General features: G+C 44.4%; 1 protein-coding gene across 1 annotated transcript in view; it reads left to right on the forward strand.

Annotated features, from left to right (window-relative positions):
- Window positions 1-15,582, forward strand: part of LOC140428904 (sodium- and chloride-dependent neutral and basic amino acid transporter B(0+)-like) — an 89,622-nt gene that overhangs the window by 30,525 nt on the left and 43,515 nt on the right. Inside the window, exon 3 of the mRNA XM_072515552.1 lies at window positions 5,523-5,751. Coding sequence (XP_072371653.1) covers window positions 5,523-5,751 — 229 coding nt within the window. The remainder of the gene's footprint in view (window positions 1-5,522; window positions 5,752-15,582) is intronic.

The following is a 15,582-nucleotide window of genomic DNA, read 5'->3' on the forward strand; positions in this document are numbered from 1 at the left end:
GACTCCACAAGCATGGAGAAATTATGACTTTCATCCCTCATATAAGTACTCTTTACTACCTTTAATTGATATTCCCTTGTTCGGTATGGCTTGAATTCCATATTCCTCCTTTGTTTATCCAGTGGTATGTCTTTCAAAACCATGTCCATTATCTTCCCCATCACCGGTCTGACATAGTGTGTCGTTGCACATGAGCTGCTGAAATAGGTACACTATCAACCTTGGAAAAGTACACATAGTTTACATAGTTTTCCTGTGATTCAGCTTTGTCCTACATTGGTAAACATGATAGTGCATCGGCGTTCGCATGTTACTGAGACATTCTGTATTTAATCTTGGCAATGATGCATTGAAAGATTGAGGCACCATCTCTGCAAATGACTCTGTGGGAGAACGGTATTCTTTTGTATGGACCAATGATTATTTTTAAATGCCTATGGTCCATTAACAAGGTAAAATGTCTTCCATATTAGGAGTGATGAAATCATTTGATGCCAAATATTATACTCCAAGCTTTTCTTTCCAATTGAACATAATTCTGTTCAGTGCTTGTCAATGTTCTCAAAACAAAAGCTATTGATCTTTTATCTCCGTTTGGCATTATAGGAGCGACAACGGGACTCCATTTGACATTATAGGAGCGGCAAAGGTTAGGAGGGGTTACGGGGATAGGATGGCAGTGAGGGCGTAAATTGGTCAGTGCAGACTCGATGGGCCAAATGGCCTCCTTCTACACTGTGTGTTCTATGATCTATAGTTAATTATTCCTAATTGGGGCAGCACGGTAGCATAGTGGTTGGCACAGTTGCTTCACAGCTCCAGGGTCCCAGGTTCGATTTCCGGCTGGGTCACTGTCTGTACGGCATTTGCACATTCTCCCCGTGTCTGCGTGGTTTTCCTCTGGGTGCTCCGGTTTCCTCCCACAGTCAAAAGATGTGTGGGTTAGGTGGATTGGCCATGCTAAATTGCCCTTAGTGTCCAAAAAAAGGCTAAGTGCGGCTTACTGGGTTACGGGGATAGGGTAGATACATGGGCTTGAGTAGGGTGCTTTTTGTAAGGGCCGCTGCAGACCCGACGGGCCGAATGGCCTCCTTCTGCACTGTAAATTCTATGATTCTATGAACTGCACACATCCTATCAGGTGGTGTGTCACATGCGAGTTGTAATTTTAACTTGCGGTCAAAATGCATGAAGACTTCCGATTTCTTGAGCATGTTTTTAACTTCAGTGTGAGCCTCTTTGTAGTCTTTTGTCCAAGTCCATTGTTGGTTCACACATAATAATGTATGAAGTGATTTTAAGATGGTAGCAAGATTTGGTACATTTTCCATTGTAATTGTTGAGTCCTAAACAGACCTCTGTTGTGGTATATTCTGCGGTGTTAGTGCTTCTCCCATCGTTATCAATTACACGGCCAAAATAGCTTATTGATGGCCGAAAAAATTCACATTTCTCTCTCTTGACATGATTATCTTTCAAGTAGCTCCAATGTCTCTTCTAAATTCCCCAGGTGCTCTTGTTCAGTTCTGCTAGTAAGTAAGATGTTGTCCAAATACGATTGAACACCGTTGAGGCCACTAACTAAGAAGTCCATGGACGTTTGGAATATGGCCGATGCTGATGTTATTCTGAAATTGTACCTGAACAGTCCTCTGTGTGTTACAATTGTTAGAAGATGTTGTGACTCAGCTGCTACCTTCACCTGGAGGTATGCTTGGGATAAATTTATCTTACTGTACCGTTGTACACCTGACAATCTAGCAAATAGGTCCTCATTTAATGGTAAAGGATACTGGTCAGCACATACACTAGGTTTGATCGTCATTTTAAAGTCACCACAGATTCTTACTGAGCTATCTGGTTTGATAACTGGGACAATTGGGGTTGCCCAATCACTCATCATCACTGAGTCGATCACTCCATCTTTGACCAATTTTCCAGGTTCCACTTCGACTTTTAGTTTTATTACATATGGCACAGTTCTTGCCTTTAAACATTTGGAGCGCTAGCTAGGTTTTATTTTGAGTATTGCCTACTTTTCTAAGAGTTTCTATAATGTATCTTTCCCATCAATCAATTAGTTCATAGCTTGCCAATTTAGTTTGATTTTGTTCAACCTCGCTCTTCCGGAAAATTTCTTTTTACCACGCACAATGACAATTTTGCAGGTTGACCATTTACTTTGACTTGCTCCATGATATAACCATTCATTGGAACTATCTCTTCTATGTAAGTTCTAAAGATTATGTCAGATGGCTTTAATCGTTCGTCCTTGAGCTTTTGTTGATTTTTCAGAGAAAAGTGATACAACAGCTTCTGTACTTATTTCCATTTTAATTTCATTCCCATTCAGTTTTGGACAGACCCAAAATCTCTGTCTATCACCTTACATTGATAATATGCTGAGCTTTAGTTCTTTGATCTCCATAGACATTGTGTCTTCCTGGGAATTTTCATTGTCTTTGATCATTCTGTAGACTCGGTGGATTTGGGTACGTTCTTGAGTTTACCCACCTTCGAGGTTTGCGAATTCTGTCTGGGCCAGCACGCCTTTGCTATGTGACCTTTCTTCCCACAATTATGACATTTGTTGTCTCAACTCCAAAATTCCTGTGGAGAAACTCACCTGGGCACACCTATGGAATGCTTGCGTTTTAAGAGATCTTTTCTCAGCATCCGTCTTGTGTGATCGGAGCACCAGCGCCAATTTCAGAAGCTTCTTTTGCTGCCAATTCCATAGATAGTGCTATTTCAACAGCTGAGTATCAACAGTTGCCTCTGGATTGTCTAATTTCTCAATCTGCACACATATCTGTCTCATAACGTGTCCTCCAGCGTCAATTCAAACTCTCAATTCTTGGCTAGTCTCCGTTGTACAGCTACAAATTATGGAATACTTTCACCCTCTTCTTGACTACATTGATGAAATCTGAATTTCTGCTTTGATTCGTGGTTTGGTCGAGAAGTCTTCTTCAAGGATCTTATTACTATACTTTGCAGGATGGAGAAAACTTTTTAATAGGGTGAAGGTTTTTCATCTTGCACAAGAAAGTTGCTACTTTAATTTAATTCAGCATCCTGTTTGCAGCAAGGTAGTATTGGAATCTCTTTTATAATCTCTCTTAGAAAATCCATGATTCCACATTCTCATCGAATGTTTCCATGGTGCCTTTTTTTCCCCACCAATTTAAAATGGTAGTACTTTAACTTTTCCTCTTCTCTAATTTCCGTTCTCTTCAAATTTAAGCTGTATTATTTCTTTTGTTGTTTACTTAAAAAAATATCTTTATCGCTGTATTTTTCCCTGTTTGGACAGTTACTTGCCAAAAGCAGGTGTCTCCCTCCTCAAGTTCGAAAGCTCTAACGCTGCAACCCGCCATGTACGAAGGCGTGCAGCTAGAAAAACTCCCCAGCTTGATACCGTTGTGTGAATCGATTGGCACAAGAGTCCTCATTCTGGCTGAAAAACAACCCTCTTCTCTCCTCCGCGCAGTCCTGGGTCGCGGTCACGTAGAAAAAACTTAAGCAACACTCCTGAGTGCTTTCTATCACCTTAAAGTTTAGTATGCACTCCTAGCAAGGCTAAAGACCCATCCCTGATGGCCAGTTTTACCACACATTTATGGACAATGGAGTGGTCGCCCGAAAATGATCCACACCTCGAGGTCCGGGTCTGGGCTATTTCTTTCTCTATTATTTTTGAAAAAACATCCTCTTCACCAGCTTTGTCATTTTACTGTTCACTGTTTATCGAAGGGTTCTGTTCTTTTCAGCAAAAGACAACAAATGAAAGGTTGCCACACCTTGCATTTCTTAATCAAATAGTCAGACTTACAGAGGTGTTGCTGGTTCAGTCTAGATGGAAGAGTGCCTTTGATAATGTCATCACATAATTGGTTACAATACCTAACAGAAGCCGACTCACCTTTAGTCCCAGGTGATGGTTAAGTGTCCTTTTGCAGGTTCTGTTCCCTTCTTTGTCTGCATATGTTGCTCGTAGTTTTATTGCACATTATGTAATACTGCACACTTAATGTTTAAGTTTGATTTTGTTATTTGTTTGACCAAATGCATGCCTTGAGTTAATCCATCTACGGATTATAACTGAATATTTTGGTCCTATTTTACTGCCAGCTGCAAATTTAACCTGTTTGCAATATACGTAGATTTTAAAAAATAATTAAATCTCAACAGATGTCATGGATTAGGATAATGTAGTTCTAATCTCCGGGTGATTATCTGGAAAAGTACATCTCTTAATTAGTATTCAACTTAAGGACATTTTTATAAATATATATCTAGTGGTATTAAGATCTGATTCTTATTTTGATGGAATGATTTATGATCTGTGGTGAGTTTGATGGAACAATGATAGATCCTAGCCTGTAATTGCTTCTCGGCCTTACCACTCTTTAATTTTGTCTCTCTCGCATTCTATTCACCACCTGTGCTCCACTATGCCTCGGTGGTCTAAAGTATCCAAAACCAGGAATTCAAATGCATATGTATACCCCTACTTTTGCATCTCTCTTTGTTACTTTTCCTGAGCATCTCTTTCCTGCTGCTCCTGCTGGCTTTGTTGATATCAATCACTGTGTCAGGCCCTGACATATTTTATTTTTAAAGAATCTTATTTAATTTGTACTTTGTTAAAACCTGGGCATGGAGGAAGATACCAAACGATACATAAATAAGAGGGTGCAGTGGTTTGATCCTGGCCCCCATGTCTACATGGGTCTCACCCCCACAATCCAAAGATGTGCAGGTTAGGTGGATTGGCCACGCTAGATTGCCCCTGAATTGGAAAAACAATAATTGGATACTCAGAAATTTAAACTAAATGATACATAACGTTGAAGGTGAGTTCTGGGGTCTATTGAAATAGATTTGTTTGGTAACTGATGCAACACATAAAGATCGTGCAACTGGAGGAAGTGATAGGCCAGAGGTAAGATGGGAGAAAGGTGATGGGCGAGAGAGTGTGACCTGAGATTTCAGACTGAAGCAGCTAACCTGGGACCTGGGTATGTTCCGGGTGAGAACTTATGTAGTCTGGGGTTTGGCATAGCCTGTGTGTCGAAGCTTGGAAACAGCTGGGGAGAGCTTTGGGAGCAGAAACTAGTGCAAAAATTGATCAAGTAGCATTGGGGGGAGACACAGTGGAGAGAGAAGATCCGAGAACTGGAAGCAGGTACGTGTGTGTCTGACTTTCTTTCTATTTCTCATTATTTTCTTTTTATTAGAATACTGTGCAGCTGCTGCGGTTAAGCAATTGAGCTACATTTAAAAGTATACTGAAAGCAATAATATTTAGACTTTCTGTTTGAAGAATTTGCAACAATGGAAGGCCGCGGAGGAACTATCTTTGATTAGGCGAGAACAATGGTCAGAAGTAGTTTCATTCAGGATGAATGAATTGTAAAAATCTAATTATACATTGTTAAAATAATTTGTCATAATGTACAGGAAAGACTGTGGCTAACTTGTTCCAAATCTAATTTATTATATCCTATATTCATTAGGTTTGGAAAGATGCTGCAACACAAATATTCTATTCTATCGCAGTGGCCCTGGGGACCATATCGGCACTGTCATCATACAACAGATTCCACAACGATTGTTACAGAGATGCCATTGTTGTCTCTGTTGTTAATTGTGGTACAAGTATATTCGCTGGATTTGCCATCTTCGCCATCCTTGGGCACATGGCTCACCTACAGGATAAGTCCGTGCGAGAAATTGTTGAGTCAGGTACATAGAACATAGAAAATACAGCACAGAACAGGCCCCTCGGTCCACGATGTTGTGCCGAACCTTTGTCCTAGATTATAAAAGGTAGCTTTTATACTCCACATAGTGGGAAGGGGGTGAGCTTCTGAAAGGGTTCTCTTATATGACTGTGGCAGAAAAGACGTGAAAATAATTTTGGTAGATTAACTATTAAATTTTAATCTTTGTTTTGTACTGAACCGCCAGATTCTGTAAAGGTTTTTTGTCATGCCTCATTTTCTTTTAAACCTAGTGCTATTGGAGACACTTTTCCCCAGAGTAGCACTCCCAACAGTGCTTGACGTGAAGACCAAGCACAGCAGGAATATGGACAGAGACCGATGAAAGAAGGTCTCCGCTCCAATAGCTCAAAAGTTTTTGATGTGTTCTCTGCAGCACCCCTTAGCGCTGTGTCCGATTAAAACGTTGCAATGCAAATTCATGGCTTTTGCTGTGTTTGCAGCATTAACACAGTCTGCAATGTTATTTGCTGTTCCAGCACCAGACAGGTTCGCTGGCAAACTGCCTGCATAAAAGGAGGAACTATGAATTTTCAGTTTGTGGACTGGGAATACAGAGTCATTTGAGAATTGTAGCCAATGTGTGTCCTTGAAGTTAAGGTTTCTCTAATCAAACTTGCTGGTTTTCTTTGACATGGCACGCATGTTTGATAGGATGTGGTGTGCTTACATGAAAATTCTAATAATTTTTGCTTTCAAGCCTTTGATGCAGCTCCTCTGGGAAAGTTGGTACTCAAAAGTTGGAATCCTGGGAAATATTTTATTATAGATGCATAATTACCTGAGAGATATCAGCCTGCGAGAATTTTTACATGTAGAGTTGGGACCTCTTATTAGCTTTATAAATGATTTGAAGTTTGGAGCTACATAACAGCTACATTTGCAGATGACAAAAAACTACTAGAGATAATAGATTCCAACAGAATTAGCAGGTGAAATAGAAAGTGCTCTACATGGCGACTGTAAGATCCAAGAAGGGAATATTAATTAACGGGAAAGAAAATCATGTGGCTGCACATGAAAGCGACCTTCGGGTTCTGCCTGACAATATTTCGAAGTTGTTATAACAATGCAGAATCACGTTGAGGAAAGCAAATCCAATGTTGGGATATATCAAAGAGTCCTTATTGAGCTTTAGTGAGATAACCCTGCCACTCAGACTACTGTGTGGAGTTCCTCTTACCACAGCACAGAAAGGATATTGTAGCTTTTTTAAGGATACAGAATAGAGCAACCAGTATGAAGGAATGATTGAGGAGCAATTATGTAATTTGAGCATGTTCTCACTGAAAAAGGTAGGGAGGTGATGTGATTGATTTTAGTACTCCAAAGAACTTAGACAATGTAGACCATGGCAAGGTATTTCACCTTGACCAGAGAAATACAACTAAAGGACACTGTCTCCATTTGAATGGGAGTAAAGTAAACTGGAAAAAGATTCTGGGAGTTGGAAGACAAGGGGGAGAGATGTACTGTCGGTTTTCAGCACACCTGTTTGTAGTATTTTAACATGGCTAATAAATTATAATAATACATTTGAGTATGGTGTTGAATGCATAACTGCAGAAATGGTGTACCTGATCCCACCTCTGATGTGCATCCTGCAGACACACCTAGACGTAGCAGAAGATCAAGAAGATTGAGGATCATTCAGTGGGCACTGGGGGGAGTGGTGTCACAATCTGTAGCTGGGGGGAATGAAATGTCCAATGTTCCTATCAAAACATGTTGCACCTGATACATGTGAATCCTCTGTCACGTTAATCTACACAGCCTCCCTGAATCTCTGGGCATGTTGGACCCTTGCCTCCGCCTGTAGTCCGACTCCTCCCCGGGTTCATCCCCCATCCCCTCCTGGTTCGCTGCCTCCTCCTGAGATGAAGCCCCACGTCCTTCCTCTTCCAGCATGTTGCCCCATTGCTTTGCCAGGTTGTGGAGGGCACAGCAAACCCCCACAAAGCGGAAGACCTTTTGACCCTACTCTGCAGGGTACCACCAGAGCGCTTCAGGCATTGGAACCGCATTTTGAGCAGTCCAATGCACCGCTCAATGTCAGCACGGGTGCCAACATGGACCTCGTCATATCGGGTCTCCACCTCGGTCTCCGCACTGGTGTAATCAGTCAGGACCTCAGCGGGAACCCCTAATCCCCCCCCCCAAGAGACAACCCCGTCATCCTGGGGTGGTTCTCGAAGACACCGGGGACGTCTGAGTGTCCCAGAATGTAGCTGTCATACATGCTCCCTGGTAAGCGTGCACACAAATGCATGATCCGGTGGTGATGGTCGCACACAAGTGAATATTCAGGTGAGTAGAACGCCTTCTTGTTAATGAAGAGCACTCGCTGATGCCCTAGTGTGCACAAGGCAACATGCATGCCACCAATTACCTTCTGGACCCAGGGCATCCTGGCAAAGCGGATAATCCTGCATTCCGGGCATTTTGGTGGCCTTAGTCCAGCTCAAAATTGATATAGTCAGCTGCCTGGGCGCACAGGGTATCCGTAACCTCACGGATGCACTTATAGGCTGTAACTTGTGAAATGCCACACAAGTCCCCACTTAACCCCTGGAGTGAACTTGTGGCATAGACGTTCAGGGCTGTGGTGACCTTCACGGCCACCGGGAGCGGGTGCGTCCTCTATGGGGTGCCATGTGTTGAGACGGAGTCTTCTGCGGCACATGATGTCTGTCATCTGCTTGAAAGACCAGCGATGCCTGTACACCTTGGCCCGTCGCTGGCATCCCCCTCTGGGTTCCTCTTCGGCCTGATTGGCGGCCACGTTGTGAATGTGCATTGGCCTCCTGCACATGGGGTGCTGCCTCCAGCCTACGCTAATGTTGCTACCTTATGTGGCGTCAGGCCGCCTGGGCTGCCATCAGCACTGAGAGGGCATTCGTTGTGGGACCGACACCACCATCCATTTTGGTATCTGTAAGGAATTGGAGAAGGAGATAGGCTGGCAATCAGTTAGGGCTTCCATTCCCCGGCCACAGCAGGAGCCCTGAGACCCCAGACCCTTGCCAGGAACATTAGGGACACCATGATCAGGTGCTCTTCCCTGATCCACACATTTGGTCATGAGGATATCCCCCGTGCTGAAGCCCAGCTTGAAGTTTGATTGTTGGCTGCTGCCTCTCTGGTACAGATGCTTCTAGAGGTCAGGCAAACGGAGGTCATTGAAATGTGACGCAATAATCATCGTCTGAGACATGTCCCGTGTACCCACCAGAATATTTTGTTTATTAAATGGTCAATAGTAACAAAGATTTGAAAATTAACTGCATAGCATTCCATATATCACATTAAACAACAAGGAAAGGTCACCGTTCCATATTGGCATCAATACAAAGCTATATCGGCTCATTTTCACAAAAACAAACAAACTCACGGCATTACCCCTCGCAGGTTCCTCAACAGAATCGGAGGGAGCAGCATAGTGGCACAGTGGTTAGCATTGCTGCCTCACAGCGCCAGGAACCCAGATTCAATTCAGGCCTTGGGTCACTGTCTGTGTGTAGTTTACACTTTCTCCCGTGTCTGCGTGGGCTTCCTCTGGTGCTCCGGTTTCCTCCCACAGTCCAAAGATGTGTAGAATAGGTGGATTGGTCATGCTAAATTGCCCCTTAGTGTCCAAATGATAAGGTGGGTTTACTGGGTTATCAGAATAGGGATGGGGTGTGGGCCTAGGTAGTGTGCCCTTTCCAAGGGTCGGTGCAGACTCTATGGGCCGAATGGCCGCCTTCTGCACTGTAGAGGTTCTATGATTCTATGATAAGGCTGAGAATGTTTTATCATGCCAGAACTTTATCGTAGAAATGATCTGCCCATCAATGTGTTACTTGTTCCATGTATCAGTGCCATTCTCTATCCCGGAGCCGCAGCTGTGCAGGCCTCCCACACGGCCCAATCTCACCAGAATCAAATCCTGGATCCACATATTCCACTGGAACTCAAGGTGCAGTTGAACACCCTTGACTTCCAGTGTATTTAACCTGCGGTGACATGCCAGTTACATGGAGCACACACCACACCAGCAACAAAAGCATCAGTAATCTGCGCAAGCATTTCTTCAATGGCATCATCAGGTGGCCCATTTGAATCAATGTCACGCACCAGGTCCCGCAGCATCTCCTTGTTTCAAACCGGATTGCTTTCCACATTCATACGTCTCTCCGAGTCCGGTGTTCCAGGACCCAGGTACGTTGGAAAAAATTGTCCTTCTTTCTGGCTACAGAAAAGGAAGGAAACAGCAACAGCAGCCTCCAGGCACTTGCAGCCACCAGCAGAAGCAAGCAGCAAACACAACCAGCAGCTGTGGAGTGCTCTCACAACTAACAAGGCCAATTCCTTATTAGCAATAGCCTTCAGCTGTGAAGCCAGAGGTAGCTCACAGTCAACAGGAATTAAAGTGATCTTCACCATATAACCAAGAACCGGGCTCTGTCCTGGAAGTGTTTGGTAGGACAGACAGGCAACAACTGTAGTTGCCCCTGTTATGGGTATCCACAATATTTAAAGATCACTTGAAGGCCTCACGCATGAAAAGCCATTCAACGCGCCCCCATCAAGCACTGGGCCAGCAGCTCCAGTGCCCTTGAGCTGCATGGAAATGGCTACTCAACTCCACAGTTCCCCTCAGCAGCTATTGTGCCCGATTCGGGTTTTTTGAAAGGAGTACGGTTCATTCCCTGGAGGCCATTGCATTCTATTCAATCTCGCTAATGCGATGGAAATTGGTGCAAATTGGGGTTAATGATATGCCAGCCATATTTGGTTATGATCTGCAACTCGTCATCGGGAGCGGGCCGATTAGACACCAAACTGGTTCGCTCACGCCCAGCACAAATCTCGATTTTGGCCTTGTCCTTGATTTAACAGATGCGTTCAGATCTACTCTGGATGCAACACAGCGGTTAAATCGCATCCTGATCTTTTTCCATTGCAGCAAGTGTAGAACACTAGGAAGATGGAAAGAGGCAGAGTTGGTCCTCGACACATTTCCCAGTTAACAATTACATAGGAAGCAGTGTTGGAAATTAGAGGGATTTCATAACCCCAGTAATTGAAAGTGATGTACCTCAAGCTTACCTGATCAGCCAATTAAATATCAGCAATTCACATGCCTTAGCGCACTGTCGTATTGACTTGATTTCATCAATGAGTGACATATGGGGTAGAATAATGGAGCTGGGGTGGATGCCCCCCACCCCCTCAGAAACCAAGTTGGCTTGGAGCCAACCTAATCCACACTGGCCCGTCCTGCATCCATAAAACACAGGGCCGGCTGAATGGAGGCAGAATGAGACTTCTGTGCCTCACTGGGCAGGGGTTCCTGAGCAGCCGGCCAATCTGGGAGCTCCATCAGTCCTGGCAGCAGTAAAGGCACATTAGGACCCCTAGGAATGGGTGAGTTCAGGGTTTTGGGCAGGGAGGGTTTGGTCAGGTTAGGAACAAAGGTTTGGAAGGGGGGTGGTTTAAGGCTACGGGCAGATAGGAAGAAAGTGGTTCTACCTTGGTGGGGAGAGGTGCCCCGATCCGCAAAGGGGAGCCCCCAAAGATGGAACTGTTATGTTTTGTAACCAAGGAATTAATGCAGTGTATTCCTTGATTACATGGTAACATCATCAGAGGCACTTTGGAGGTTTTCGTTCTCTTCCATCTTGGGACTGTGAGCAAGAAACACCTCTGCAATAAACTCTGATGACTGGTTAAGTAGCTTGCAGTGTGGCAACCTGGCTATCCTTCGTGCTGTGAAGAAAACTCCCAAAAACATAACAGGAACATCCACTTCCTTCCCATTGTTTGAAGAATTGCTTTTTAAATTGGGCTGCCCTCTCCTGTCCACTGCCCATGCAACCTGTTTATGGTGTGGACAGTGTACTATTAGAATCAATTGGCTTGGCAAAAACATAATTGACTCTTGATTATTTAAATATGGTGGGCACACTGCTAATTTTGGAACCTCCTCAGTGCCCGTATTATGGACCTAAGACTGGGTGGGTTGGAAAGTGGTGGGGAGGGCACCCGCCCGACTTCACATTACCCAACCTGCCGAAAACATGTCAATGAGGTATGTAAAATGCAGCCCATGTGAGACCTCCGAGGAGATGACCCATGCTTAACCATGCCCCAGCTCAGATACACTCACACCCATTAAATTGATAATTTGGATTTTCACTTGGTGACTCACCATCAAAAGGAACCAATACAGACAGTGGTGGCAGTGGCAGTTGGGGAGTGTCTGTGTCAGAGGGCAAAGCATTCTCCAAGTTTTGCCCAGCTGGACATAGTAAGGATGCATCAATATAAAAAGTAATCATTGAGGTGCAATAGAAAATCTGTAATGTAGTGGCAGGCCTTCCATGCACATAGCCTACAATTGCAGAGAGAATGGAGGAGTCCACATTGAGCAGGAGTGAATTGACATTGCAGGGCAAGGCAAGGATGTATTGGTTCCATGGATAGAGTGACAACCTCATAGAAGATCAATCAACTATCAAATGGTTCAATGCATGTCTTAATCATGGCTGTCCAGAAAAGTGTGAAGTTTTCTTCGGTTGAAGAAAAAAAAAGGGCAGCACGATAGCACTATGGATAGCACAATTGCTTCACAGCTCCAGGGTCCCAGGTTCGATTCTGGCTTGGGTCACTGTCTGTGCGGAGTCTGCACATCCTCCCCGTGTGTGCGTGGGTTTCCTCCGGGTGCTCCGGTTTCCTCCCACAGTCCAAAGATGTGCAGGTTAGGTGGATTGGTCATGATAAATTGCCCTTAGTGTCCAAAATTGCCCTTAGTGTTGGGTGGGGTTACTGGGTTATGGGGATAGGGTGGAGGTGTTGACCTTGGGCAGGGTGCTCTTTCCAAGAGCCGGTGCAGACTCGATGGGCTGAATAGCCTCCTTCTGCACTGTAAATTCTATTAAATCAGACTCTGGATATCAACATGTCTGGCATCATAAATTGGATGACAGACTACTTAGCCTAGGCCTTACAGCATGTCACTGATTTGCACCAAGCTGTTTTCCACGACAGTGGTGGGAATAAAGTCTCATGAGAGTAATAATGGCAATAGGAGGTCTAGAAGTGGGACCACCACTTAAAGCTCTACCACTTCTGACCTGTTTCAACAACCCCAACCCTCAATTTGCACGCATCCTACTCGCCTATTGGCCAAGTCTTCTCCTGCATATGTGTAGGTGGAGCTGTCTTTGGTAGGGCTCTTCTGGGCTCTAACACAAGTCTTTGACCAAAAGCATTTCAACAGTCAGAGCAGAGCTTTGAACAGTGCCTCTGTTCAAATCACAGGAGTTGCACCATGCAGAACTGGTAGGACATGAAAGAGTAAAGCTTTGTAGTTGTACAAAGAAATGCATGTATGTATGTATGAGAAAGTGTTATGCTGTATCATTTCCAGTAGAATCTCATAGAATGCATTACTTTGCACCACTTTTGAATGCAGTCTATTCTTGGTTACTATATAGCAACTCACCTTTTCAGTTGTTTGTTAATGAATTAACAGGGACCAGTGGGGGTATGTATAGTCAGTGGTTGGTTGCTTTGTGTCAGGGAATTGGAGGTGCAGGGCAGGAGAGAGGACATTGTGTGTAATTGCCTCATTGGTCCAGTGGTGGCAACAATAGAACTATGCATAAAAATTATGTGGCTTCGATATGATCAGCTGGTGTTGTGTTTGTGGGCACCATTTTCCACATTTTTCCTCTTCCTCCTCTGTGTTCAGCACCTTGCTTCTCTCTGCTGCTGCACTATTCTTGTTTTTCACTACTGTCTTAAGCCAAGTTTTAAGTAGGTATGTTTTGCCTCCTTGTAGCCCCCACCTTTAAGTTTACTTGCTGGTCCAGACAATTCAGAGAACATGGACTGCTTCAAGATGCAAGCATTATGGCAACTCACAAAGAATTTTCTGCACACCTAAATTAACATTTTCTCGGAGTTGCACATCAACTGCGCTCTGATGGAATGGAATCCTTTGTAGTTTGCAAATACAAAAGCAACATACAGCACATTCTGGACTACTCAATAGATCAAACAGCATTTCTTGGAGAGATTCTGATGCAATATCTTCACTCGCTTCACGCTGAAATGTTTATTTTATTTCTCTCTCCACAAATGCTCCCTGATCCGAATATTTCCATCATTTTCTATTTATCTTCTGGTTTAAGATCCCACCAGGTTGATCTGGAGATGCGCAGATTGCAACATGTCTGCAGTTGATAACATCCTGCACCTGTGGGAAGCCAGCCACAAACACAAGCACACGCTCATTCAGACTAAATCTGACATGAACAACTCACTTGTGGCAGATCATCTTGGTCAGAGGGTGGTGGATCCGCACCTCTGCAGCACAGGCCAACCTCAACTTTGGTGTCCAAAGCGTTCAGTCAGTGACGGCCGTGGCTGAACGGCTTAACATCATGTCCCAGTCACTGGGGGTCGTGTCCCAGATGCATGTGGACCTCACTGTCGGTGACTACTCTATCCTCGGTCACCCCCGTGACCGCCAGGACTCATTCCTTCCAGGGGGTGAGGACTTTGATATCCGGCACTCTGCCGCATCTCTGGGCCCTTTCCTTTTTGTTATGGGCCAACCTCTCCTGCGGGGACAAAGAGAGCCACATGCTTTGTGCATTGGATGGGTGAATGGCAGGAGACCGTACTGGGCACAGCTGCTGTGCATGTGTAGGTTGTGCTTGTAGGTGCCAGGGTATGCTGGGACACAGACTTGGTATTATGCTGGGGGGGGAGGGGATAGTGCTAGCCACCGCCCGTTCGTTGGGGGGGGGGGGGGGGGGGAGGTGATGTTTGGGGTGGTATGTGGGACCAGTGCCAGAAAGCCGATGCCAACTCACCCTTGCTACCTGTTGGAGGTTGTTGAGCTTCTTACAACACTGAACTGCGGTCCTCCCCACAACACTTCCTGAACTGACTGCCATTGCATTGCAGGTGGCACTGACTGACTTGCGGTTGACCCTCCAACCCCCTAGGGGGAACAGGGTGTCCCAGCCCGACTCCATCACGTCCAATAATCTGGCCAGTGGGTCATGAATGCATTAGAAGGCACATGATTTATGAGATTACAATTGCAGGCAGATATTCAGTTGGTGCTGCAAATTGAAGAGAGATACATCAGCAATAATGCGCAATGCAAAAATGGCTCATCGCTATCATTTCACCAGTATTTAATCACGGAAAAACTGGTAAGATAATAGCTGAAATTAACTACCATTGAACTTTTTCAATTTCCACCAATTTTCTTTATGCCCCTTTTCTGAAACTATTGACTTCTCAACAGGGTATATTTATTTGTTATCAGAACCCATGAAGTCTTGCTGAACTCATCTTTCGCTAGACTAGTCTGTGACTGTTGGCATAGCTATTCAAATAGCATATTGCAACCAACTCTGATCCTGTTAATCGTCCATCATCCACTCAGTCAAATTGCTAACAGATGTAACTGAGTTACATTTACGAACTACCATTGCATTGATCGATGATCAAACGTGGGGTTTTCCTGGTATGTATGGCCTGTCTCATTAGATAATCTTGATTAACTGTCAGGAAAGCAAGAACACTTATACTTTTCTAATACAGCGGCTGGAATTCTCCAGTCGTCGGAATTCACTTTTTTCCAACTGGCAGCTCATCCCCAGCCAGTGGGTTTCGCAGCGGCGTTCGGTGGTTTCAATGGGAAATCCCATTGACAAATGTGACAAATGCAGGCGTTTAGATATATTGGATTGTAAACATTTGGCAATTAAGAGTTAACAGCCTGGTT

The sequence above is a fragment of the Scyliorhinus torazame genome, chromosome 8 (assembly GCF_047496885.1).
Source record: "Scyliorhinus torazame isolate Kashiwa2021f chromosome 8, sScyTor2.1, whole genome shotgun sequence".
Taxonomy (NCBI): Eukaryota; Metazoa; Chordata; class Chondrichthyes; order Carcharhiniformes; family Scyliorhinidae; genus Scyliorhinus; species Scyliorhinus torazame.